At 44.2% G+C, this 26,995-nt stretch overlaps 1 protein-coding gene across 2 annotated transcripts; it reads left to right on the plus strand.

Annotated features, from left to right (window-relative positions):
- The first annotated feature begins 5,187 nt into the window (after positions 1–5,187).
- CRK (CRK proto-oncogene, adaptor protein) lies at positions 5,188–26,995 on the plus strand. 2 transcript variants are annotated; one of them, XM_019755494.2, is made up of 3 exons: positions 5,188–5,582; positions 14,052–14,584; positions 24,373–26,995. In XM_019755494.2, exons 1-3 carry the CDS (start codon positions 5,342–5,344, stop codon positions 24,508–24,510), a joined length of 912 nt encoding a protein of 303 aa, XP_019611053.1. In that variant the 5' UTR covers positions 5,188–5,341; the 3' UTR covers positions 24,511–26,995. The 2 variants fall into 2 exon arrangements, with proteins under 2 accessions (XP_019611053.1, XP_019611054.1); XM_019755495.2 differs by having other exon boundaries at positions 14,052–14,414.

A 26,995-nucleotide genomic window follows, 5' to 3' on the forward strand; every position in this document is an offset into this window, starting at 1 on the left:
GGGAAAGAGCAGGTGTGACCAGTAGCTGCAACATTAGCTTACGCTCATTGACTGTCTCTCCTGAAGAGCTGCTCAGCCTGGCGCAGTGCTATGGACTGGGGGACGGGACACAGTTCCTGCCCTGTTGGCCTCAGCCCAGCAGGCAGGGCTGGCACACACAAACGCAGCTCAGTATGGGAAGTGCAGGCGCCAAGGGGCAGACCCACAAGCTACTGACAGTGTGTGTGTTGGGGGTTGGCGGGGGGTGTAGGGTTGCAAACACTTCACAGAGAAGATGACATTTGAGGTGGGTCTCAAAGGATAGTCTCCAAATTCTGTTGCCACTGCCAAACCCAATCAGAATGGTTTGGGCAGAAAAGGACATTTTTTAGCATTCGGGGACCTAACAGCCCCAGGGTTGGGCTGATTCCAGGAACTCAGGCAACATTGTCACAAATGTGTGGAATCATTTCTTTCAGCCTTCCTCTGTGGTAGCTTCATTCTGTCAGATTCTCCCCTTGTGATATCGTGGCAGCAATAGCGACCAGCAGCATCGGAGGCAGAATGCAAATGTGCCTCTTTCTGAGTAATTCAACAGTCTCAGAGCTGATGCTCAGTGGACCACCTTGAATAAGGTGCTTTCCCCTGACCCAATCTCTATAGTAAGGAAGGGTATATTTGGATGCGTGCCTGCCAGGCCTGGGTCACGTGAATCACACCTGACCGCAGAGACCAAGAATGGCAGCAGATGACTTCTCAAAAGAAAATCGGTGTTGTCTCCAGAAGAAAGGGCATAAGTGGCGCAAGCTGCCACCATAGGACTCATCAGCAGATGGCTAAGAGTTTTCCCAAGCAGGAGGGGCGTTGCAAGCAGAAGGAATGGCAGGGCTTAATGGCAAGAAAATGTTTCATTTGGGGTCAGGTTACCTGCTGAGTCTAGATTCATCACCTAGGGCAGAAGTTCTCAATGAATGAGATACCACAGCTTGGGCTTAACAAAGTCCTGTGAGCACACCTCGATTTTGACGCCTCCCCCAAATCAATTTACAGAAAAGTGAAAGCACCACAATATGCCCACTCTATCAGTAGTAAGGGTGGCTCCAAGAAGCCAACAGATAAGATAAATACCGAGTTAGGTGCAATTACCAGCTTTACAACTGGAACATTCCTTTCGCTAGCCAGTTGGTATGCATGGGGGAGTGATGTCACAGACAAACCCAGATGCAGCTGAGGACCCTGTCGTTTTGAGAGGTTAACCAAGAATGGCTGGCACCCCCAGCTCACATACTGCAGGAAGTACACTGCCCTCCAAGAGAGAGCTGCCAAATGTAGGAAGCTAATTTTGGCTCTAGACAAGAGCCTCCACCCGACTCTCCATTTATTCATTCATTCCCTCACTCAACCAACATTTACTTAATGTGCCGGGCTCTCTGAGATAGCCTTGATACGTGGGATATTGCAAGAACAAAAAAGAACAAAATCTCTGCTTTTATGGAGCTTATATTCTAGAAGGGAAGAGAGGACAATACATAAAACAAATACGTAAAACAATCAATGCGTTAGAACGAGATAAGTGCTAGGAAAATAAATGAAGCAGAGAAGGGGGAGAGGGAGAGTTGTGTGTGCAGTTTGCAGTTTCAAATGGACTGGAGACGGAAGGCCTCCCTGAGGGGGCAACCCTGGAACAGGGACCTGAAGCCGGTGGATTTCCAGCAGAGGGAACAGCAAGTGCAAAGCATGGCGGCTTGTTAAAGAAAGAGGAAGAAGGTCCGAGGGGCCTGGAGAGGAATGAGCAGGGTGAGGAGACAGGGAGAGAACTTAGGTGCATTTACATCTCACCTCTTTCAGATGTTCTTGATTTTCTCAGTTCCTTGAGGACTGAGTCAAGGAACTTGGCACCTGCTCCTGGATTCCTCCCTGCAAAAGGCTTCTGTGTGAGCAGCTCTCCTGAAGGAGGGGGGTTTACGTTGCAGCCAAGCAGACAACTCATTCTCAGTGTCCTACAGGATGTTGCCATTGGGAACATCTCACTGACCTTTCCGGGAAGGTCTGGCCTCCTGCCTTGGTTCCCAGCACATTCTCCTCCTCTAGACTCTCCTCGGAGTCCTCTCACATTTCTCCCCAGAGCTTTCCCCTGGTGTCTGCCTCCAGATCTTATCTTCGCACATGTTAAGACTGGTTCTCGTCTTTGCACAACTAAGGGCTACCCACTGGGGGTGGGGCATCCTTCTTTTTCATAGTCTACAAACTCCAGCAGAGACTTGGAAATGTCTCTGTCTCCTTTGTCTCTTCCCGCCCCCCCCCCGCCCATATGTAAATGAGAACAGGGCAGAAGTGTATTTTCCCACTAATACAAACTTTGCCCACACACACACTAACCCACTTTTCTCTCTTTTTCACATGCACTTTGGAAAGGGATACTGTCAGTTTTCCCTCTGAATAATAATTTTTGTTATCTTGATACAAATAATCTTTCTGCTTGCCTTTTTTAAAAGAAAAAGTGGGTATGAATAGCCCAGTTCCAAACGGTCCCATTTACGTAGCACCCGGGAGTTGGGCAGTGCACAACCTGCACAGCTGAATGAGGCAGCTCTGGTCACTTTAGGTAACAGAGCAGGCAGACAAGCCGGTTGTTGATTTCCTGCTCCTCCATTGCTGAAATAGGGAATGCCTTTCTTTGGTTAGGAGGATCGGGAATGGAGGATTATGGTGCGTTTTTCTCTTGAACAGGGCAGCCTTCCCTTTTCCCCCCTTTTCACCTCTGTTTCTCCTTCGGATACTTTCCCCATCCTCCCACACCCCCCAACACCTGGAGCCTTTCCTAAGCAGGAAGATCACATTCTTTGTAGGGCAGGTCTCAGGCTTATGGGGGAGAGGGGGGACAAAAGGTGCCATTATTGCTGGAAATCCTGATGTATGAAGGGGAGAGGAGGAGAAGAGAAAGGAGCAGCGTGGGCTTGCCTTTTTCTTGTCCCAAGGCCACTCTTGCTCCTACCTTACTGACCTCTGAATTAGTAGATTCTCTGTGCTCCCAGGAAGAATACACTGAGTAGCTGCTTGGGGCTGCCGCTCCCCTCCTTGTCAATCTCATTTCTTATTTTCCAGCTCAGTTATGATTTGTCCTTCCTTTCTTCCTTCTTTCATTCCTTCCTCTTTCTTTCTGCTTCTCTCTCCCTTTTTCTTCTTTGTATTTTTTTTTTAAGGCGGCACAGCTCACGGTGGTCCATGTGGGATCAAACCAGCAACCTTGGTGTCGTTAGCACCACGCTCTAACCAACTGAGCTAACCGGCCACCCCTCTTTTGTTTTTTTAAAGTATTTTCCCCCATCATACCCATGTATCCTAGGGAAGGGGCTTAGAGGCATGGCTTCGGAACCTCACAGGTAGTCTCTGGGTAAGGTCCTGCCTCAAAGCCTGGCCATCCTGGGGAAATGAAGAGCAGGCACTTCTCTTTCCCAGAGGGCCAGAATTCACACTGGGTTGCTTCTGCTGCTGGTTTCTAGTGACCTGCTGTGACTAAGCCAGGGTCATGATGAGTCATCCACGGCAGGGAAGGTGCCCTTGCTCTCCTCCCCTTCCCAGGGCAGGACCAGGGGTGTATGACGTGTGTCCAGAAGAAGTGCGTTATTCATGTAAGACCATAAACCAGGGCTGACTAATTTTTTTTTTAATGTCTATTTCCACCATCCTCTTCCTTCCTGCCACCCCCACCGTTCCTATCTCAGACATCTGAGGATATAGCAAAGTGACCATAGCTCTCTTCCAGGATTTGAATCTCAGTTCCCCATTCAGCAGCTGTGTGTCTTTGGACAAGTTACTTAACCTCTCTGAGCTTCATCTGTAAAATGAGGATAGTTGTAAAATACCAACCCATAAGGTTGTTGAGAGGATTAAATGATACGATCCTCATAAAGGCAGCACTATGTCTGGCAGGTAGTATTCCCTGAATAAATGTTAGCCATTATTATGTAACATTTATGGGGATGCTTGGCCTTCAAAGAACTCTAGCATGGAACACAGACAGACCTGTAAATGAAAGATTACAGTACACTGGGTAAGAACTGTAATGGAGATAATATAATAGAAACATAGTGCTGCCATGCAGAGAGGGAGTGACGTGGTGGTCAGGAAAGGGGGAGCATTTGAGTTTGAGATCCCAAAAGGAGTGGAAGATCAATCCAGAAAGAAGTAACACAAGGTTCATAGAAGAGCAATTGAGACTGTGGCCCAATTTTATGCTGTGAGCTAAACTGGGAGTTTTAACACCTGGAGAGTGTTAAAAGTTTTACATAGGGTAGCAACAGACTCAGAGTTGTGATTTAGGAAGAGAACACTGGCAGCTGTGAGCACCAATGAGCAAGCTGTTCACAAGAATATAGATATAGATATGGATGTAGAGACAGAGATGGTCATGATGGCAGGGAGAGTAAAGGACACTCATGGCCCAAATTAGTGTTTAGAAGAATCTGATCAGATGACTTGAGAGCCTCAATGGAGAGGACAACTTCATACTTCTACCTGGCTTGGCATACTCTGTTCCCTTTGTCTTGAATGCCCTTCCCCCTTGTCATTCAATATTCAGGTCATGCCACCTCCTCTGGGAAGCCCTCTTGGATCTCTCTACAGATTGGATTAGGGGGCCCTGCTCTGTGTTCCTAGAACTTCCGTCTGTTCCGGTTCATAGCATTTGGCATTCCTTTGTCATTGACTGTTTCCTGGTTCCTCACTGGTGAATTTGGTGAGGATAGGACTCAGCCTTGATCACCTTTGTACCCACAGGGCAAATGTGTCAATAACCGTTTACTGAATGACTCAATGAAAACAAGAGCTTTAGGTAGCCTGGGGAGGGAGAAGCTGGAGGAACCGTCAGAAGAAGACCGTCTCAGGTAGCTGAGGCCGTGGGTCCATATCTTTTCTATTCCAATTCTGTCTCGGAGTTGCTGCCTTGAAGTCTTGGGCATTCCAGTAACTTGAAGCCTGGTGGAGCCAAGAATCGAGTAGCCAACAGCAGATACAAACTTCTGTGGATGGCTGGTTGAGGCCCAACCCCATTGGCCTGGACTCCGCCTCTCCATCCTCTGCAGTCCCGGTCCCCGCCAGGGGGCGACGCCCATGAGACCGCATGCGCAATACGCGCGCGAGCCGTCCCTTGCCCTTCTCCCAATGGCGGGCGGAGGTCCCTTTCCCGGCATCCTCCCGAGGGCAGGGAGCACGTCATTTCCGGTGGGGAAGGCCCGCGGCCGCCGCCGCCATTTCGGGCGCTGCTGTGAAGCTGAGACCTGAGCCGGTCCGCTGGGCGGCGGGCGCCGGGGCTGGAGGGGCGCGCGCGGCGGCGGCCCAGCGTGTAGGCACGGAGGCAGCCATGGCGGGCAACTTCGACTCGGAGGAGCGGAGTAGCTGGTACTGGGGGCGGTTGAGCCGGCAGGAGGCAGTGGCGCTGTTGCAGGGCCAGCGGCACGGGGTGTTCCTGGTGCGGGACTCGAGCACCAGCCCCGGGGACTATGTGCTCAGCGTCTCCGAGAACTCGCGCGTCTCCCACTACATCATCAACAGCAGCGGCCCGCGCCCTTCGGTGCCACCGTCGCCCGCCCAGCCTCCGCCCGGTGAGGGACGGACAGGACGGGAGGCCCCGGGCGGGGGTGAGGGCCGTGGAACTCCCCAGCCTGGCCGGCTGCTCCTCGCGAGCTGATCCCCACGAAGGACGTGGACAGAGCGCTGGTGTGATCGTGGCAGGGGGCGGCTTGCTGCTGGGGCTGGTTCCCACAGACCAGCGGGAGTGTGGGGGAGGAGGAGCCGCTGACCCAGGCCTCTGGGTGTGACTTGGAAGGACAGCCCAGGGGAAGGGGAACTGCTTCGGCCCCAGGGTGGGGCTAGTGCCTGGGCCAGGCACAAGGGCAGGGCCAGGCATCGTGGGGACAAAGAGCTGAGGGGAATGTTGGCACTGCGGGGGCATCACTTGGCAGCGGTGCCCAGAATGAATCCGATAATCCTACAAGTGGCTTTTTAGGCTTGAAACATTTCCTGCCATGCTGGGAAGCCGGGTTTGGCTATACTCCCCTGGTGGCCTTTGGTAGGAAGTCACCACATACTGGCCTGGAGGGATGGAGACACCCTTCAGGAAACCGCTCAGCTTTTTCCTTTCTTGGGCATTTTTCCAAAAGATTTTTACCGTCCTCTTCTCTCGCGGAGGACGAAGGTGGTGAGCTCAGTGCTTTGGTGATAGATGGCCCTGTATGGCCAGCCCAGAATAAGTGGATGCCTGGCTGACTGTACCCAAGAGATCTTAGTGTCCAGAACACTGCCCTCCGCAATTAGGGGGCTCCATTTCTCAGTGTTTAGTGGAGGAAATATTTTTTTTTTCCATGAAATAAACCAGAAATAAGCCAATGGAAACAACCCCTTCTCTGGTAGTGAATGGAACTTCATTTTTCCTGGGACTTAAACATTGTCAGTCTTGTACTTGAGGGCCTCTTCTTGCCCAGTAAGTTGGGGCTGTGATCTGAGTCTTTCTAGATATCGGGAACAGATCTTGCTGGGCAGATGCTCTGAGAATTTAAATGATCAGCACTGAGTCTTCCTTGCCAAGGATCGATGAGATATGACTGTCTTACCCCTGCCATTGGAGTTGTTGGGGGAATATTAGGGAAATTTATGCACTTAGTACTTGCGCTTTGGGAGGGATAGAGTAATTCTGAGGTGACCATTATCTGTGTTAACAGCACCAAGAAGAGTCCTTGTGCCTTCTCACTGTTCCCAAATTGAAGCACTTTCCTCTTGACCAGCTGAGCTCCAAGCCAGTCTCAAGTAAATTAGGAGGCTCCTGAGCCCGGCTTTGCAGACGTACCCTTTTAGGATCGTCTTAATTTAGATTTATTCACTTTGGCCAGAAATGGGGAGACAGGATAGTCAGTCTGTTAGTTCTTAACACATACCAAGTTTAAAAAGAGCGTGGGATCTTTAAGTACACAAATTATCCTAGGTCTTTCTCAGTCTGGTGGGTTTAATAGCATTATAACATGAGATGGAAATATTGATGTAACATATTTGCCCTATACCAGCTATATTCTACTTTTTACCACATGCATGGTATCTAGGGGTTTTTTGTTACGGTGCGGTGATATGATGGCAAATTGTCACTGAAACTCAATTTTCAACCTTGTTTGTATATGTGTTTTATTGGTTGCAAAATTTGGAAATGGCGGCAGGCGAGTTTCTTAGTTTGAGCTCTCTCCACACCTTGGCATTATGATTTTATATCTCAGTGCTTGATATTGCGCTCCACCTTTTCATAACATAGAGGAGTTCAGATCCTTGGCCCAAGAGAGAAGGTAAAGATTGCCAAAGTTTGTCGATGGGGTGTGGAAAGTTCATGGGCATTGTGGTAATTCTTTCTTCCATGTACCCTATTTTACATGTAGGGCAGTTGGTTCGGTTGCTCTCTTTATAAAGGCTACTTAATCTTTTTTCTCACCCTCCCCCATCAAGCTCTTTTTCCTTTGAAACCACACAGAGGAATTTCTTGAATTTCAGAAAGGCATATACAATATTAATAGCTAACATTTATTGACTGGCTGTTCTATGCTGCATACTTGGCCGAGCACTTTATGTGCCTTACTTCATTTACTATCTGTAACAATCTAGTGAGGAATGTCCTGTGATCTCCATTTATTAAAATATTTCTGCTTTATAGATGAGGAAACTGAGAATCAGTCAATTGCTTGGTCACACAACTTGTAAATATTGAGCCAGAATTCGAACCTGGGAATTCTGACTTGAGAGCTGACACTATTACACTGTATTCCTTTCTGTCAAAGCCAGTTTACTTTTGAGATCCCTGCAGTGTTGTACATAGAGGACTCAACATATTTGTCTCTGTATTGGGGTCCCAGGTTCTGCCTGAAGACCAAAAGAAAAGGATGGCAAGAAGAAACTGGCTTTGGTGTTCAGACAGTACGCATCTGTCTAAAATCAAGGATGAAGAGGCTTTTAAACTCCTTATTTGGGAAAGTAAATATGGGAAATGGGAGCTTTTTGCTCCGGGTATATAATGTATTTTGTGGGCATAATACCTAGGTAGAATGTGTATGGAATGGCATAGATACGATTTTTAGAGGCTTAGGGATGAAATTGACCAGGAATTCTCAACTCTTTTTTTTTTTTTTAATAATTTTTTTTTTTAAAGATTTTATTGGGGAAGGGGAACAGGACTTCATTGGGGAACAGTGTGTACTTCCAGGACTTTTTTCCAAGTCAAGTTGTTGTCCTTTCAATCTTAGTTGTGGAGGGCACAGCTCAGCTCCAGGTCCAGTTGCCGTTGCTAGTTGCAGGGGGCGCAGCCCACCATCCCTTGCGGGAGTCGACCTGGCAACCTTGTGAGAGGACGTGCTCCAACCAACTGAGCCATCCGGGAGCTCAACGGCAGCTCAGCTCAAGGTGCCGTGTTCAAGCTTAGTTGCAGGGGGCACAGCCCACCATCCCTTGCGGGACTTGAGGAATTGAACTGGCAACCTTGTGGTTGAGAGCCCACTGGCCCATATGGGAATCGAACCGGCAGCCTTCGGCGTTAGGAGCATGGAGCTCTAACCGCCTGAGCCACCGGACTGGCTCCCAATTCTCAACTTTTGTAGTGAACCTATTTTTAATTTTTCTTAGGTGTTCAACTACGGATGCTCCCATAGCCTGGCAGTGCCCTGGCTGTGCCCCAGAGCCATAGGGCAGGGCTTGGTCAGGTCCACTAGTTTTACTCGGTCAGGTTGGAATTCCAGGTGGTGTACCTCTTGTGAAGGCTTTACAATCATTGATCCACTAGTTTCTTTCGGAACAATGAAGTGTTACTAGACTTTAACCAGTAAATAATCAACAAAACTGAATGTGAGTTGGGCGAATAGTTACAAGCTTGATCTCTGGAACTTGGGTTTGAGTCTTACTGACCTGACAGTTAATGTAACTTTGGGCTGGTTCTTTAATCTCTCTGCCTCAGTTCCTCATCTGCGAGAGAGGGAAGATAGTAATACTGACCTCATAGGGTTTTGGGGAGGATTAAATGAGTTTTAGTGTATTAAATGCTTAGGAATGGGGCTGGCATGTAGTAAGTACTCAGTAAGTAACAGATATATTAATCTTACGAACATAGCTGTGAGGTTGGGAGGGAGTTGAAACAAAATGGAAACCTGTTCTCAGCGTTGAGAGGGTCACATGGTGTGGGGTGGTGAGCACTGGTAAAACAGCACGTCTTAGGGAGTAAGTGTGGGGGTGGAGGGGGGTCGGGTGCATCAAGAAGTGGAAAGGACCTTGGGGCCAGTCCATGGAAATAGGATGGAGCCTGCTCTTACCCCCTCAACGCAGAGCCTCCTTCAACATCTGTTTCATTTATTTAGCTCATCTTTGCAGTTCTTAAATCTGGTCTTCATGTTTTACTCAATATCAGAGTATCCCTCTATTCCATGATTCTTGGGAAGTTCTTCAGTGAGTAACTTGTAGTTTTTACACCAAAAAAAGGATTCCAATGTAAAAGGATGTAGGTTCATTTGTTGCAGAACTTCTCTAAGCCTTTGCTATGACCCTCCAAGAGAGGCAGGTATTGAACTAGGTTTTTCAAACTTATTTGACCACAGAACTTTTTGAGAAGCATCTTGAGATTCTGTGGAATCTTTTCTGGGAAATAGTGCGGCGGACATTGGATTTGGGGATAAACTGAAAATTTCTAAAAGAATTCAGAGGTTGGGGTCGTATTAAGCTAAATTTCCCCCTTTTTGAGCACCTGTAATATACTGGCTACTTGTAGGAACTTTGTAAGTATTTGGCCCTATGAGATGGTAAATAACAGCTCATACTGCTAGTAAACGGCAGAGCCAGAATTCATCAAACAGCCTGCCTGAATCTGCAAAGTATGTGCTGACATCAACCCTTTGTAGAAAGTTCTGTTTGCTTAGGAGACCTTACATCTTGATGCCTCTTTAGGAAACCTTCACAAATGGAAGTCAGTGGCCTTTTTAGCCCTTTGTAATGGACAGGTAGTGGGGAGTGTTTACCTAAGCAACCTCTGTAAAATACTGTAGGCCAAGGAGAGGGAGTGGGAAGTAAGGAAAGAGGAAGGGGAAAAGGAGGTGCTGTGAGATCAAGGGAAGGCTGATGGTGGCACCTCTGTGACGGTACTCATGCCAGAAGTGACCCAGCCTGTTTCAGCCCACAGAGCTCTTGGGTGTTCTTCATAAAACTTGCAGGGAGCAGTGTAAAAACTGATGTATTATAGTAACCCGAGGGCTAAAATGCTTAAAAGGAGTAAGTTGAGCACATACAGAAACCAAAACAGTAACTGCTAGTGTTGATTTTGATTTCTGAATGTGTTTAGTTCATAACTGCATGTCCAGAATCCAGTACACATTTGCTGTACAGCAAGTCAGTGAGGTTTTCCAAGTCCCAGCAATGAGAACCCTGTCAGTTCTGTCCTCTAGACTGCCTGACTGTGTCGCCTTCCTTTCCCGCCCTTCTATTTCCTGCCTTTGGCTGTTTGTGGTTGGAAGGAGATGAACTAGGGAAAAGGAGCTGGAATACATAGTTGTGGTGAAGTTTAGGCTTATCTGTGACTTATGTATGTTCTGTTTCCCTCCCTTCCCTTATTCTGGAGTTTGGATCAACAAAGTTTGACTGCCCCATACATCTAACTGCTCCAGCAGTACACAAAAACGGGTGTTCCACTGTGGAGTTATTATGGTGTCATTAGAATAGAAAAAAAATTTATAGGTAATGTCAGCGATTTCCCTTGGTGTTTAGCTTGTATTTCTGTGACTGCCAAGCGGGGGGTAAAATGTCATAGTGGGCCCATTTCACACCATGCATCATTTGAACAAGAACTGAATTGAACCAACAGCTTCCTACCTTTTTTGTTTTGTTTCGTTTTGTTTTAATTGTGGAAGGGGAACAGGGCTTTATTGGGGAACAGTGTTACTTCCAGGACTTTTTTTTTCCCCCCCAAGTCAAGTTGTTGTCCTTTCAATCTTAGTTGTGGAGGGTGCCGTTCAGCTTCACATTGTTGTCCTTTCAGTCTTAGCTGTGGAGGGCACAGCCCAGCCCCAGGTCCAGCCGCCATTGCTAGTTGCAGGGGGCGCAGTCCACCATCCCTTGCGGGAGTCGAACCAGCAACCTTGTGGTTGAGAGGACACGCTCCAACCAACTGAGCCATCCAGGAGCTCAGCGGCAGCTCAGCTCAGGGTGCCGTGTTCAGTTTTAGTTGCAGGGGGCAGAGCCCACCATCCCTTGCGGGACTCGAGGAGTTGAACTGGCAGCCTTGTGGTTGAGAGCCCACTGGCCCATGTGGGAATCGAACCAGCAGCCTTCGGAGTTAGGAGCATGGAGCTCTAACCGCCTGAGCCACCGGGCCGGCCTAGCTTCCTATTTTTATGGCAGATGAGCTGCCAGTTTTGAGAACTTTCACACTGATCTTTGTAGGGGACTTGGCTTAGTGGTCTTATTTGTTCTTCTAAACCCTACCTCCTCTCCCCCTCAAAAAAGAAAAACAAATAAAAAATACATTTCACTTGGGCTAGTACAGTAATGGAGGAACTGTAAAAATGGATGACAGAGTGGTTGCCTTCCATCTTAAGAGTGAAAGGTACCTTGCAAATGTTTAGGGATGGTGAGAGCTGCTCTTCATTGTGATTTCATTGTATCTGAGAGCAGGGTTTGTTGTTGCTGGTTTGTAAGAACACATCCAGTTGAAAGTGAAAGCCACTGGGGGAAATGATGTCTTAAGACTTGCTGTTTTGCTTCTTGCTCATCAACCATTCTGTATCCCAGCTATGCTGTGAGCTTCTCAAAGCTGGGAACAGATTTTCATTCAACTTTTTTCCCTTGTTTCAGTTATATTCATTAAGAATAATATCTAACATTTATTGAGCACTTACTGTCTGCAAGGCACTGTCCCAAAGGGTAACTGGTGAAACCATTTGGCTGTTGGCTATCGGCATGTTGTTGGGTAAACTCTAGGAAGGGAGCTTTTCTCCCCAGGTGTTATCAGGACCATTTACTAAGCCACGGGCATTCCACTGGTGAGGGCACCCCCTACCACTCTGCCCAAGAGACTATCTCGACCGTGTTTCCCCGAAAATAAGACCTAGCCGGACCATCAGCTCTAATGCATCTTTTGGAGCAAAAATTAGTATAAGACCTGGTATTATATTATGTTATATTATGTTGTATTATACCCGGTCTTATGTTAAAATAAGACCAGGTCTTGTATTAATTTTTGCTCCAAAAGCATTAGAGCTGATGGTCCGGCTAGGTCTTATTTTCGGGGAAACACAGTAGTTACCCTTGGAGCTGACAACTGACCCCGTCCTTAGCGTAGTTCAGCTGGCCTGAAGGATCGCTGAATGAGCCTAGTGGAAATAGGTGAAGTAGCCATGCATCCATCACCTCCTTGCCTACCAGACTTGAATAGGAATAAGTTCTCATCTGTGATCTGCTTTAGTGAAGAGAAACCAGAGTATGGCACCAGCATGCTCAGGTATGGTCATAACCAAAATCATCTCTCTAGTCCTGCCCTTGAAACTATTGGGGTTACATTTACATTCTGCTGGTGCCTGATGATTGTTTGTCATAGATGGACAGTCCTGGGTCTAGGCATCTGTTTCAGCTTCTTGAGTTGGAGAGACAGCCAGCATTACTGAGTGTGGCTGTGAACTGGTTTTAGCTTACAGCTAAATGAATGCCACAGGTGGACTTGAGTGATATAAGAAATGTGTGACTCTCCTTTAAGTTGTGTCTTGCTCATCATTCATTTGGATGAAAAGAGAAGGCCCTCATCAGTACTCATTCTGTAGTGAGGACTTTTGGTTAACTTCCAAAGTTTATCTTTTCACCAGTAGTGAATTTTAAATGTACTTTTTCTGGTTATTCTGGAAGAAATGTTTTCTAACATTGAACAAAATAATTGTGTCTCATTTTTTTAAAGTGGAAAATTAGACATCTGGGCTGGCGCAGTGTTTCTGTTTCTCAGCATTAATTGCTATGGCTTTTAGATGGGTGGGCCAGAGTTAATACAAGTGGAAAGGGTACATTGACCATTTTCCCCTAACAAAGGACTTGAACAAGTAACCTTCACAAAGAAGTACAAATAGTCAATAATCAAGCAATCAAAAAAAAATCAAGCAATCAAAGATATTTCAAAAGAGATAACCTTTCTCCTTTTAAATTGGCAATGATTTTTAAAATGCCGTTTTGACTAGGATGTGGGGGAAATGGGAACTCAAACCACAGGTAAGAGTATAAAATGATACAAACTTCTTGGAGGGCAATTTGGCAGCGTAAACCTTAATGTTCTTAACATTTGATCCAGCATTTCGAGGAGTTTATACTAAGGAAGTAACAAAATATTAATAGATAACAAAAACACTCATAATGGCATCATTTGCACTACTGGAAAGTTGGGAATACTTTATAGCCCTTAAAAGTCATGTTCTTGAAGATAATATAAAACCTGGTATTATTATATTATATTATATTAGACCCAGTCTTATAGTAAAATAAGACTGGGTCTTATATTAATTTTTGCTCCAAAAGACGCATTAGAGCTGATTGTCCGGCTAGGTCTTATTTTAGGGGAAACATGGCAGATACCAAATTCTCCCCACCTCTTTCTGTAATAGTTGCAGGGACCTATAAAAAAGGAGAGCTTGCTACATACAGATGCTGAGGTTGAAAAGAAGATTGCAACAAAACCTTGAACCTTATGTTACTATGTAAATCAGATAGCAAAAGAACATTTTGGGAGAATGAATAAAAGGTCTCCATGATGCTCTCTCTGTCTTTGATCCAGGATGAGAGCCTGTCCTGAGAGGCGGCCTGGTGGCCTTCTGTTCCTTTTCTGCTGCAGTGGTGATGGGTATCTTTCTTCCCAGGGAATGTTTCAGCTACATAATATTTCAGTTTACTATTAGAAGGGATTATTTTTTTTCTAGACAGTTTTTGTTCCTGATTAAATATTGACTAAACGTATGTGGGAAGTGCTTAAAATCTGCCTTTTATCTCCAGTGTAACACATATTTAAATAATACTCTGCTCTTTTCTTCCAGGGGTGAGCTCCAGACTTCGAATAGGAGATCAAGAGTTTGATTCATTGCCTGCTTTACTGGAATTCTACAAAATACACTACTTGGACACTACAACGTTGATAGAACCAGTTTCCCGATCCAGGCAGGGTAGTGGAGTGATTCTCAGGCAGGAGGAGACAGAATATGTGCGAGCCCTCTTTGACTTTAATGGGAATGATGAGGAAGATCTTCCCTTTAAGAAAGGAGACATCCTGAAAATCCGGGATAAGCCTGAAGAGCAGTGGTGGAATGCAGAGGACAGCGAGGGCAAGAGGGGGATGATTCCCGTCCCTTACGTGGAGAAGTATAGACCTGCCTCCGCCTCAGTATCGGCTGTGATTGGAGGTAACCAGGAGGGTTCCCACCCACAGCCACTGGGTGGGCCGGAGCCTGGGCCCTATGCCCAACCCAGCGTCAACACTCCGCTCCCTAACCTCCAGAATGGGCCCATTTATGCCAGGGTAATCCAGAAGCGAGTCCCTAATGCCTACGACAAGACAGCCTTGGCTTTGGAGGTACATAATGTGCAAACTGTAGAAAGAAGAGATGTGCTACAGGGTCTCCCTCTCAGCCCTCTTAGAGCTTTGTAGGAATGCTGAACACAATCACCAGCATTGTGATCATGTTGTAGATGTTGAATCATTAAGTACTGATTTTGGCTTTTAATGTTGGGTTTTCTCTTTTGTACAGAAAACCTATTTTGAAATGAGTAAGCTTACAATTGTATAACTGAATGTTCTGATTGATCTACTAAACACACCTTGACTACTTTAATAACATCACGGAAATTAACCTGAAATATTTGTTCTTATCTCCCTTCTAATCTGTTTCTTTCTTTCTGTTTATCATTGTCTAAAATAAGGTGGGCTCACACAGATTTGAATATAATAAGTGGTCTCTTATCAAAGCGCTTAAATGGAATTTTCCCACAAAAATAGAATGTTTTTGGTTGAGGGTGGGGTTCCTTACCATTGGTTGATTGTGTTCATCAAGTAAGAATTGGAGAGGAACGGTAAAGCATAGGACAGGTGTGAAGAGGTACATGCCCAAAAGTGTGAATTCCAAGGAGCAGTAGGTTTACTTGGTCTTTGTTGCTTACTGCGTTTTGCAGGCGAGAAGCCAGTTCCTCCTGAGGAATAGTTATTGCCTTTTATTGGTAAACTGTTATCCTTGGTAGCCCATCCCCTCTGGCCAACGATTGCATTGTGTTTATTCCTTTGTTCCTCTCTTTAGCACTCACAGCTGTGTCTCTTACCTACTCCCTCTCTCCCTTTCTCCCTGAGTTACGCAGAACTAGTGGTTCAGCATAAAAGCTGTACTGAAGTGGCAGGCTACCCCGTCTTTCAGAGCCTACTGATAGGATAACTGGAATGTAAGCAAGTAGCTTTCATAGTACAGGCTGAAATTTTGTGAGCACAGATTAGCAGAGAAGGGGCAAAAGTGTTTTCTTGTAAACTGAAATCTCCACATGTCATTTCCTTTGGTCATGTTCATACACCGAGGGAGTCAGAGCTGCCCTCTGTCTAAGTGGGACTGTTAGCCCACAGAATCAGCTAGAATTTATTGGAATCAGTCTCTGATATTACTGGATTGGAAATTTTTCTTTTACATTCTGGATAGTGGATACAAAGGAGGGTTAGTTGAGTTTTACAGGTTTGACTGGAAAATGTGTTTTTAAGGTGTGTATTTTTTGAGATTAGGTTGTGACTTGAACGTATCGTGTCCATGCTTTGATGAGAAATGAAATGTACGTTGTCTACATTTTTTCCCCACTTAGAGTTTGGAGGATAAGGAAGGCAAGTTTCTAGCCTCATGTTTTCATTTGAGTTCAGATGATGGCAACATCCAACATGGTGCTGTGTGTCTGACAGATGTGACTCTTGTAATTTGTTGCAGACCTTGTTAGCACTCGGCTGGAGTGTGACGATAGCATTCAGGGAACAAGCCAGCTAACGCCCGGTACAGAATAGTTACACATTAATTTTGCTTTCATTTGCATTTCCTTTCTCGGAGAGAATGGTTTTTAATGATGCCTGCCTTGATTAGAGGCTTTAGTGCTCAAATGGTTGAGCTGCTCTCCCTGCTGTGAAACAAATTTTGTGAAATAAAGATTTAAGTAGAAAAGTAATTTATGATTTTAGTAGGTTTCCTTTTTTTGTTTGGATATTGGTTTTGAGCCACATATGTTGATTGTTAAAGATGGCCTCTTCAAGTTAGAACAAATACCCCAAATAACAGCTTTAAAAAACACCTTATGTGATTAAAAACATGGTGTTAGTTTAGCGTCATAGAGGTCTATAGCTGGAAAGGACCTTAGATAACCTCTCCATTATATGAAAAAAATTGATGTTTAGACAGATTGAATGGATTGTTGAAGCTGGTCGGAGGTGGAGATATGATGAACTTTTACTGTCCACCTTGATGCCTTTTCTACCAGCCCCATATTCAGTTGTGATTCTTTTTGTTTTATAACCGTGCTGCTGCGCTCAACACAGGTTTTAGGTGGTTTCACTGACAGCATATGCTCAGTGGTACTGTCTGTGCAGAGAGGTACAGTTCTCCTTTCCCGTTTCTGGTTTTTCATAGGAGTTGATGCCTAGTCCCTGTTGAGATGAGGCTGGAAGAACAGATTAGGAGACTCGGGCTTTCTGATCTCTGCATTCTGGTTTAAAAAGGAAAAAAAAAATCTTGGCTATATTGACCCACTATAAATCCAGATCTGTAGATAAGCTAGGTACATTTTAGTGGAGTTTTACGCTTGAAATTGATTAATTAGAATCATAGCATGTTATGTATGCGTGTGTGTGTGTGTGTGTGTATGTATTTTTTTCTGGAGGGTTCCTTTTTTTCTTAAATTATAGTTGACATACAATAGAACCATTGTATTTTAGAATTGGGCAGGACCTAAGAGATAATATATTAGAGCAGCAGTCTTTAGACCGCTGCTTACTGTCCCAAGAGTTCCCAAGAGGTGCCAGGGGAGAGAGGGAAACTGAGGATACAAGGCTCTTGGTTCCCTCTCTTGCTTAATCAAAGCAACTCTATTTTAACTGTATTATATATTGGGGTCTCTCAAAGATTATTTTTTTTAAAGAAAGGGTTTCTGTACTGTAAAAAATAAATTTAAAAAACAGTGCTCAAGGACCACCTGCCCTCTCCTTACAGGTGGATATTTTCATGCATGGTATACTTGCTGTGACCAGAGTCCCCAACTAGAATAGAACTTACTAGATATTCACTCTTTTTCCACCCACCACATTTCTCTAGCAGGGATAAAGGCTGTGGAAAGAAGGGATTAATTCTAGTGAACAACCAAAGTAGGGATATCCTTCCGTGTACCTGTAGTTCTGGGGGTCAGTCAGTCACTCATATTCTGGGGACTATAACTGAACCAGCCAGACACTATCTGTTCCATCCTGGAGCTCTGGGTGAAGGCAGATTTTAAGCAAATACAGATACGCTGAGTGTTTTGAAGGAGAAATACTGGAGATAACACTAGAATAGTGCAGAGGCACTTTTCATTATTTTCATCTTAGATTTGAGCTAAGATTTTGATCTTAGATTTTTGTCTCGTGGTTCCGGAAGCTAGAATAGTGATGAATCTTATCTTGTAAATTGCAGGTGTTAAAGTTTATTTTATGCCTCTGTAGACTGTCCAGAACAGTCATATTATCTTTGAATGTACTAATCATGTAACTTGCATTCATTCTCTGATTCATCCGGGCTTTTTGCCCTTGATAAATGATAAGACATCAGAGTAACCAAGGAGCATTTCCTGTGTTCTTAGGTTTGGACCTTCAGGGCACAGATAAGGAAGGTGTAAAGTGCTTTGGGTTCCTGATTATATGTGGCACTGATTACATCAACTCCACATCTCCCCATGTGAACTTAAATTGTTAAGACCTTTTGGCCTGTGTATGGAAAAATAAGACTAAAGACCCCAATTTCCTCTTAGTTAACAGAGTAAAAATGAGATTGGAAGGTATAAAAACATGAGTGGCATGTCCTTAGTGTGTCCAGTTTGTCTTTTTCAGAAATTGCAGGTCTAGATTTCTGTATTGTTCATGGAGACAAGTGTCTATGCTCCCTTCCATCCTATTTGCACATATTCATTTTATAACATAGAATCTCAATGGGAAGAGGCTTTGAAAAGAACTAATCCAGCCTCTCAGACATTGAAGGCAGGCCCTCTGGTATCTTCACAGGTGATTTTTTTTCCCACACATTTATTATCTCACAGTTTCTTTCCTTTTTAAAAAAAATTATTATTGGGGAACAGTGTGTTTTTCCAGGACCCATCAGTCCTTCAATCTAGTTGTAGAGGCACAGCTCAGCTCCAAGTCCAGTCACCGTTTTCAGTCTTAGTTGCAGGGGGCGCAGCCCACCATCCCTTGCAGGGATTGAACTGACAACCTTGTTAAGAGCTTGCGCTCTAACCAACTGAGCCATCCAGCCACCCCTTCACAGGTGATTTTTAAATACCTGTTTGCATATCTGTACTTTGGGGGAACTCAGTATCACCCACAGCAGTGTAGTCCAGAAGTTCCAAACTTTCTTGGTTCATAGCACCCGTATGTCTCAGGACTATTTCACAGTGCCTCCAGCCAAAAGAAATATTTATTAAGCAGGTAGGGTCAAACAACTTAAATCTTTATATCCTAATAACTTAGTACCCCTTTGAAAAAACAATAAACATAATTGAAAGGAATCTATTTTAATTTTAATCTTAAGTAACTGCAGTTATGTAACTAATGAGATGTTAGACACTGAAGAGTTTCTCAAACCTTGGGGTCATATTGAACACTGCCGCCCTCATTTGCTGTCCCACACTTACCTTCCTGAGGTACTTACTTGTTTTTTATCATTGCACTTGCCAAAACCAAAGCTTTGCAAGGATATGACATCCTTGAAAAGAATGTAGTGTGAGCTAATGTCAAAATTGTTAACTCCCTGGAGCTAGTGGTTCACATGGCATAACAGATGTCAAGTTTGCTGTGTTTCCATCAACAATTTAAAATATTTTGTGGCACCCCTGTGAGTTTGCCACAGTGTCTCTGATGCTGCACAATTTGGGAACCTCAGGTCTAGTTTATGGAGTTAGTTTTTAGAAAATTCTTTGTTTCGTTAAAATACCGACTGTATATAGTCACTTCCCCACTTGTCACCCAGGGGCTAGGGAACGTGGTTTTAGGCATTGTCAGCTGTTGAGCTAGCAAAGAACTTTTCTGACTCGGACTAGAACCAGGGTGAGATCTATCTGTCTTTCAGGATTTGGTGGGTGGCTGCTGCTTTTTACCTGGAAGCCTAACAGTTAAATCTCAAAGATGTGCACGTTTTCTCGAGTACAACCTATGCCCATTTTAGTCCATCTCTGAGGCAAGTGAATCTTAAGGCTGAATTGTCTTCAGTTTCCATTGATGTGAAAGACTGTAGACGGGTTCTAAATACTAGAATAAATACCCATTCCTTAGATCAGGAATCTGCAAACTTTCCAGTAAAGGGCCTTAGGGTCTCTGTCACAATCACTCAACTCTGCCATTGTAGCAAGAAAGCAGCCATAGACAAAACAACAAATGAGCCTGCTGTGTTCCAATAAAACTATTTACAAAAACAGGCAGCAAGCCGAATTTGGCTCATGGGCCTTAGTTTGCTAACCCCTTTTTTTCTCCTTCAGCTAAATCTTGAAATATTTACCAAATGTGTACTTGGTGTGCTTGAAAATGTGTGAAGACAAGGCCCGTCCCTGTATTCCATCTCTGTACATGTTTTCCCCTGGCTTTATTTATATGAATGTCCTGCTCACTAGAATCCTGCAGCAAGCCTGGATCAAGGGAATGCTGGCAGTGGTTAATGCTTTTCCTGTTACATAGAGACAGAAAGGAGAAAAGCAGTCACCTGGGGTTAACACCAGCAAAAGCGGTCACGCAGTTCCCTGATGTCTCCTGCTTAGTGAAGACCACAAAATCTGCCATTTGGGTTCCATTTTCTTCCTCGTTACCACTGGAACTCACTGGTGAAGATCAGCGGGGTAACCTTTTGCTCTGGACCATTTCTAGATTTGGCTACACCTGTACCAGATCGTGCTTTACCTTGGGCACTACCCAGAGCTAGGGAAGCAGCCAGTGTTTATCGGGTTCCCGGGGAGTGAAGTGAAGTAACCACATTCGGTCCTCTTTACAGATGGCACAGGAGTTCCTTACAGACTTGCTCCTAAGGCTGTGGTCTAGGATTGGGAGGCTGAGGAACTGGACGGAGAGCAGTACCTCAGTGGTGAAAGACTCCGCACTGTCTCTTTTGCAAGGTCTGCATCCCAGAAAAGTTACCTGCTGTGTAGTGCTTCCTGTCTTTTGTAAGGTCTTTCTTCTTCGTTGGTATGCAGATGAGGATTTTTTCGTTTCCATCTACACCCTGAATTTTGAAATCAGTAGTGTTGGAATTAAGGTTATCACTGCACTTACTGATGAGTATGTACAGTACTTTCCATCTTAAGATTGTAACATTTCTGGGGCAAGTATTCAGTTTTGCTTTCTTTGTCTTTGAAATTGTACACCAAGCTTCAAACCCATGCGTCCCCCGGATCCTCCCTGGTCTGGCCTTGGCGAACTCTGCTGTAGTGAGTTGTTGCCGAACAGGAGGAGGAGCCCGCATTCAGAAACGTGTCGTGTTTCTGACTGAGGGAAAGAACCGTGCTTAGTGTAGCCCCCTTTTCTTAGACTGCCCCATCCCTTCCTGTGCGGCCCCCACCCCAACCCCCAGGCTTGCCAGCCACCCTTTCTTAAAAACTGTTGAAGCGCTAGGCCTTCGGAAGAGCCATGTTGCCTTGGGGACTTGTCTGTTTTTGACCCCAGGAGTCCCCATGTGCTTTCAGTATTTCAGGAGAAACTCCGTAGGGTACAAAGGGTTATTTAATGTATTTATAAAGTCTTCCTTGAATAATTTGTACTTCAAGGCCACTTTGGGCAGGTTATGTAGCCCAGTTAACTGCTTACAACGTTTTTCTTTTATCCATTTAAAAATTCGAATCGTTTCAGAGTCAGGGCATAGCCTCTTTTTCACCCCCTGATGTTTGGACCTTGCTGTCAAGAACCTAATCAACTGTAAAAAAAAAAAAAACAGAAAAGATTTTGGATTCCAGAATGTGGTGTGTTTCTCCCGAGCCCTCCCCTATGGAGTAAAACCAAGAGAGTGTGTATGTTAGAGACGGCTCTGATGTTGTCCCCAAAGATCTAATTTAATTTGTACAGAATTCCTCTCCTTAGTCACATCTTACCTGATATGAACCCCTACGATTACGCCCCTCGAACTCTGAAAGAAGAAAGGTCTGAGGGCAGATCTGCAGGTTTTGTCCTGCTTGTGGAGAAGCTGGTGTGGTTCTGTGCTACTGATAACAGCAAGGGGTTGGGCTGGTCTACATTTCAGCCTGCCTTGCAATTCTTAGAGCTCCATGGGATGCGAGTGAGATGGCACTTTGAATTCTTAAGAATAAAGACAGTATAACATTGCGAGACAAGAGGTGCTTAAACTGAGATTTTGATATCAAGCAGAATGGTGGGCTTCAGGATGTATCTTGTGGAACCATCTACAAAACACCTAGAAAAGCTAAATAAAATATAGCAAACGTCCTTTCTTGACACCTTTTTATTTAGATTTGAAACCATTTGGTGAAAGGTACTCAAGTGTACAGCTCAGAGTTTACATGCATGCACACCCATGCGGTAACCACGTAGATGGAAGCATAGAATAGTTCCAGCACTCCAGAATGTTCCCTCATATCTTTTGTGTTTTTAATATAAAGAAAATTATGGATTCTGACATGACAGCTGTTAGGGATGTTAGCTGGGATATGGTCACACCAGCTGCTTAAAAGAAATTGGCCCCTCGGTCCCCATCTGAAGGGGAGCTTAACATGAGTGGCAGTTTAGATTTTTGACGTGAGCATACACATCCCCTCAAACATTTTTATTTTTCTTAAGGGGGGGGGCTTATGTTATTCTGGGTCCAGCTACCAGAATAGCATTTAGTACGACATGAGTGTTTTAACAGACAGTACAAATAAATACTAAAAATAGGCGAAAGAAGTGCTGCACTTGAAATAATTGACCTTATGTAGCAAGGGGCTAGCAGCAAGGGGCATTAATTCTAGTAACGTGAGCGAGGGGGGGAGAGAAGGGTGAGGAGTCAAGGGTAGCTAACAGGTCAGACACAAGGAAAATTCGCTAAAGAATATTCGAATGTTATAGAGCTGATGCTATGAAGTTAGCTTCTTGCAACACTGCAGTTTTAAAAAGGAGGGAACAGATGAGATAAAGCCTGAGAACTAGAATTGGGGATATAGGAGGAAATCTTTCAGACTGATTGTGCTGGCAGGAAATTTTCGCTTGATATCCTGGTCTTCCTCTCCCCAAAGACTGTATGAAAATCTTAACCTGTCATAATTGGCCCGCTCAGTTGTCAGGAACTGTGAGTTGGAATATTGCAGGAAATAAACAGAACCCTGGTACTGGCAGCCTGTAGGGATGGGATCTGTGTGGAAGGAAGGGCAGTATCATCCTTCCCTTTCCTCTCCTTGCATCGTCAGCCTTAGTCGTTACAGTATTGGCAGACTGCTGCTTCTCACCCTTATATCGTATCCCTTCTCTCCAATATCCCTGGCTTCTGTTTCCTTTTCTCAGCACCCTATCACCCCCGCTGTAGGCCTGTGTGGTTTCCAGATAGTTCTTTAGGAAGTTACAGGCCAGTAGGCAAGCTGTTTCCTCTGAGTGAGATCAAGGTGCTTTTAGAGAAGGCCCCGGGCCTAGATTTGAGTTGGCTTTGGCCAGTAGTTGGCCTACAGACATTCTTAGGACCCTGGGAGAATAATTTGAAAGTTCCTGTATAGTAAAAAGAGCATAAATTGGCTTTGGAGCCGGATACTTCTGGGCCCAAATCCCAGCCCTGCCACTGCCTGTGTGACCTCAGGTCTATCTAAATGCTCTGAATCTTAGTTTTCTCTCTGTAAAATGAAAACAATTCCTGTCCTACCAGGGTTATTATGATGATTAGAAAATAATTTAAAGTGCCCTCTACAATACTTTATGAAAGTTAAATAAATAGTAATTAATAAAAATCAAATGAACAGTTATGTTTAGAAACCACTTGTCTGCTCAGAACTCAGATGTTGATAATTAAAGGATAGTCATAAGTTCCTTAGTCCAGTGACATGAGGGGCCTTATCTCCAAACAAATATTACACAAAATATTGTTTAATATTTTGCCACAGGGTGAATCCATTCACCAGACTGACCTTGTCTTAAGTTTCTTAGCAGGATAGAGGTATATCATAGATTGTTGAAACTTTATATTTGATGTTGCAACAGGAAGCTTTTTATAAGAGAAGCAAAAACATGATTTCTCCTATTATTTTTTTTAAACTTTTATTTAAGTGTGTTTTTCCAGGCCCCATCAGCTCCAAGTCAAGTAGTTGTTTCAGTCTAGTTGTGGAGGGCGCAGCCCACAGTGGCCCATGTGGGGATCGAACCGGCAACCTTGTTAAGAGCACCGCGCTCTAACCAACTGAGCTAACTGGCCGCCCCTGATTTCTCCTATTATTAATGAATGGGTGGTAGTGGCACTCAGGGAGCAACAAAGCCTGTCAGTACGTGGTGGGGTGGGGGTCAAGGGGCAGGCAGGCAGGGTCCTGCCAAGTAGAAGTTGCTGAAGAAGGTGGGCTTTGCATGGAGCCAGTGGAATTTGGGGTTTTGACCTATACCTGCCCAAGTGGGAAAAGCCTTGCGTTGGTAGGAAGGTGATGAGAACACTTCATTTTCTGGGATCAAATGGAGTATGCTTCCTATGATTTCCTTCTGCTCTATAAGCAGTAGCAGGCCAGGAAATATGTGTGAGAGTGGACGGGGGGCTTGTGCTGCTGCTGTGTGCCGTTTTGGGGGAGTCAGGGGGACTCCTTCCCCTTGGCCAGGGCCTGGGGGGTAGGCAGGAAGCTAAGGGTAGTGGGTACAAAGAAAAAGAATAGTAGCTTACTCTAGCTGGGATTGCTTAGGAAAAGACACTTAGGATTTCCAAAAAGTATCATTTTCTAGGATCCTTTTTATTTTCTGTACTGTGTGTGTTTCTGCGCTGCTAAAATCACTTCTTCCTTCTGCCTGCATTAACAAGTGGCTGGGGCTTGGGAGGCAACAAATAGCCATTTCTGTAATGTCAGCCCTAAAGCAATCACGTGGGTAGGGCATGCCTAACCGTAGAATGGAGTTTTTCAGCTTGCATTCATAACTGGAAATAAAGTGCTCTCCTTATTCTCCTCCTGCAGGTCGGTGAGCTGGTAAAGGTTACGAAGATTAATATCAGTGGTCAGTGGGAAGGGGAGTGTAATGGCAAACGAGGTCACTTCCCATTCACACATATCCGTCTGCTGGATCAACAGAATCCCGATGAGGACTTCAGCTGAGTATAGCTCAACAAACAGTATTGCTGACAGATGGGAACAATCTTTTTTTTTTTTTCCAATTGCCATCTATACAGTTTTCTTACAGATGTCGAAACAGTCTAGTTGAAGCGTTCTGTTACCTGTGATCTTTTTTAGACTGAACTACTGCATCCCTAGTCTCATTCATCACGTTCAGGGTACGAAACTGGAGGGCTTGTGTGTTAACTTCTGAATTGGCAATTTTAGGTGGTAGCCACCACGCCTGGGTGTCCCAGAAGGGACAGTTATGCCTTCTTCCTCTCAGGCAGTGCACGTCAACCTGTGGAATGCTGACGGACAGGAGAGGAGTGCTGAACGCTGCTTACCCTGATTTAGTCGATGGTTTTGTTTTCACTCTGAAACCATCCTATCAAATGGCAATAGACTGTTCCCTTCCACCCCCATGAAGTAATCATGTACCGTGTGAATAGTACCCAATGGGATTGCTTTTTCATTTATAGAACATGACCAGTGTATGACTCATTCTGACAGTTCAAATCCTGAGATTTCTGAGGACACTACTAGAAGCATTTGTCTTCCTTCCTAGTCGATGCTTCATACTTTTTCTTAGGATTCTTTGAACCCTTGTCATTCTTTTCCCCCAAACCTACAAATAGGTTAATTCTCCAGAAAAGTGTTTATTTTCATTCCAGATGACAAGCAGGATATGCAGAGCACTTTATTCAGTGCATAGCTTTAAGCCAGTATTGGTTTCACTGAGTGAACAGCCAAACTCCCAACTCTCTGCCTTCCCTCAAGGGGTCATGGTAGGCTCACGCTGCTCTAGACTCCCGACTAATGGGATTTAGCAGGGCCATTTCTCCTGAGTGCCAGTATCCTATTAGGGGACTCTTTGGAATTCTTAGCTTCTACTTGGAGTGGAAGGACCAATCACTTAGAATATTCCATAGAAGGTTGTGGGGCCAAATTCTGCCCTTTGCTTTATGTGCAACTTGTATAATAGTCAAGTTAAAATTACGTGAGTTTGGGGGCAGGGTTCGTGCTTTGAAAAATGTTTGAACCAATCATGAGTTACTTACGTATTATTCATTTCACATGGCCATCATAGTGCTTGAAGTACATTACATTATAAATCGCCTTCGTTTTTGGCTCTTTCTATGTTCAAGTTTAGTTTGCAAATCCTGTTAAGTATGGAATGGTTTATATGGGGTCAGGTGCTCCAAAGAATAGACTTCTGAGACCAAAAATGATCTAGGCTATTTAGACTACAACATGAAACTTTCAAAGTTAGTTCCCAATCTAGGAAGGCACTAATTGGTTTATGGTGTGGTATGACCAATAGAAACACCTTGTATTTTGCTTTGGGCCTCATTTTAGAAAAGTAACGTATCTTTCTAATTGTTTTGCATAGGTAATGATTAATTTGTATTATTTGACATACACCAAAATCTTGGTATCCCAGTGAGTAGCGCAAGGTCTGGCACCGTCGGTGTGCAGATGTTTGTGTGAGGGCACGAGAGGCATGCAGAAGCTCAGATGGAACGGGGAAGCCAGCTGGCACAGGATCACATACGTTACCACAGGCAAACTAATAAGTTGACGCTAATTTAATATATTTTTACCTCACACTAAGGTATGCTTGATAAAGACTTTAATACTCGACGTTTTCAATGTTAGCACAGTGCTGTGCACATAGTGGGTGCTCAGTAATGTTGAATGAACAAAATCTCAACGCTAGACTTACTTCCATCTGACTACTCTGCTCAATTTTCAGTTAGCGCATAGATACTGTAAAACCTGAATACACGTTAAATCTTGTTTTCCTGAAAGTATGACATCTAAAGTATTTGTAGAAAAACCTTGTCACAACTGATTTGAATGTTTGTATTTTCTTTTGCCTTTGACTTTGATAATGGCTTGTAATGCCTCTTTTCATCATGTGTAATATTATTGGAACATGCAACTCTACCCGAATCATAAGAACCTCTCTATGATGGGTTGTCCGAAGCCATTATATGAACTCTTGGGTTGGATTTGGCAGGGTGTGGCAGTTGTTGAACCTTAAGAAATCAAAGGACTTTTTCAAAGTATCTTCCAAAAGCAAATGCTAGAATTCTATTCAACTGCATATGTACATTGTCACAGAGCAGATTGGCTGCTATATTTTATATAATCATTTCTGCAAAAGCCCATTTTTTGGATACTAATATTTGACATGGTTAATTCTTATTAATTTGTTGGAATTGTTTATTGTTAATAATGCAAATAGATAATTTTTAATTATCCTTAAGTAACATTTCACTATTAATGGTTTGAAATGAGTGATAAGCAAACCAATTTGAAATAAAATATGAACATGTGCCATTGTATTATAACACTATACACTTTCTTGACAGTTAAATTTTTTTAAAAAATGTTTTTTTGTAGCATGTATTGTATATGTTTATAGTATATGTAGTAAATAAAAATATGGCCAAATGTTTGGCTTGGTGATCTTTTGAAGAAA

This window comes from Rhinolophus sinicus, linkage group LG15 (assembly GCF_036562045.2).
Source record: "Rhinolophus sinicus isolate RSC01 linkage group LG15, ASM3656204v1, whole genome shotgun sequence".
NCBI classification, from domain to species: Eukaryota; Metazoa; Chordata; class Mammalia; order Chiroptera; family Rhinolophidae; genus Rhinolophus; species Rhinolophus sinicus.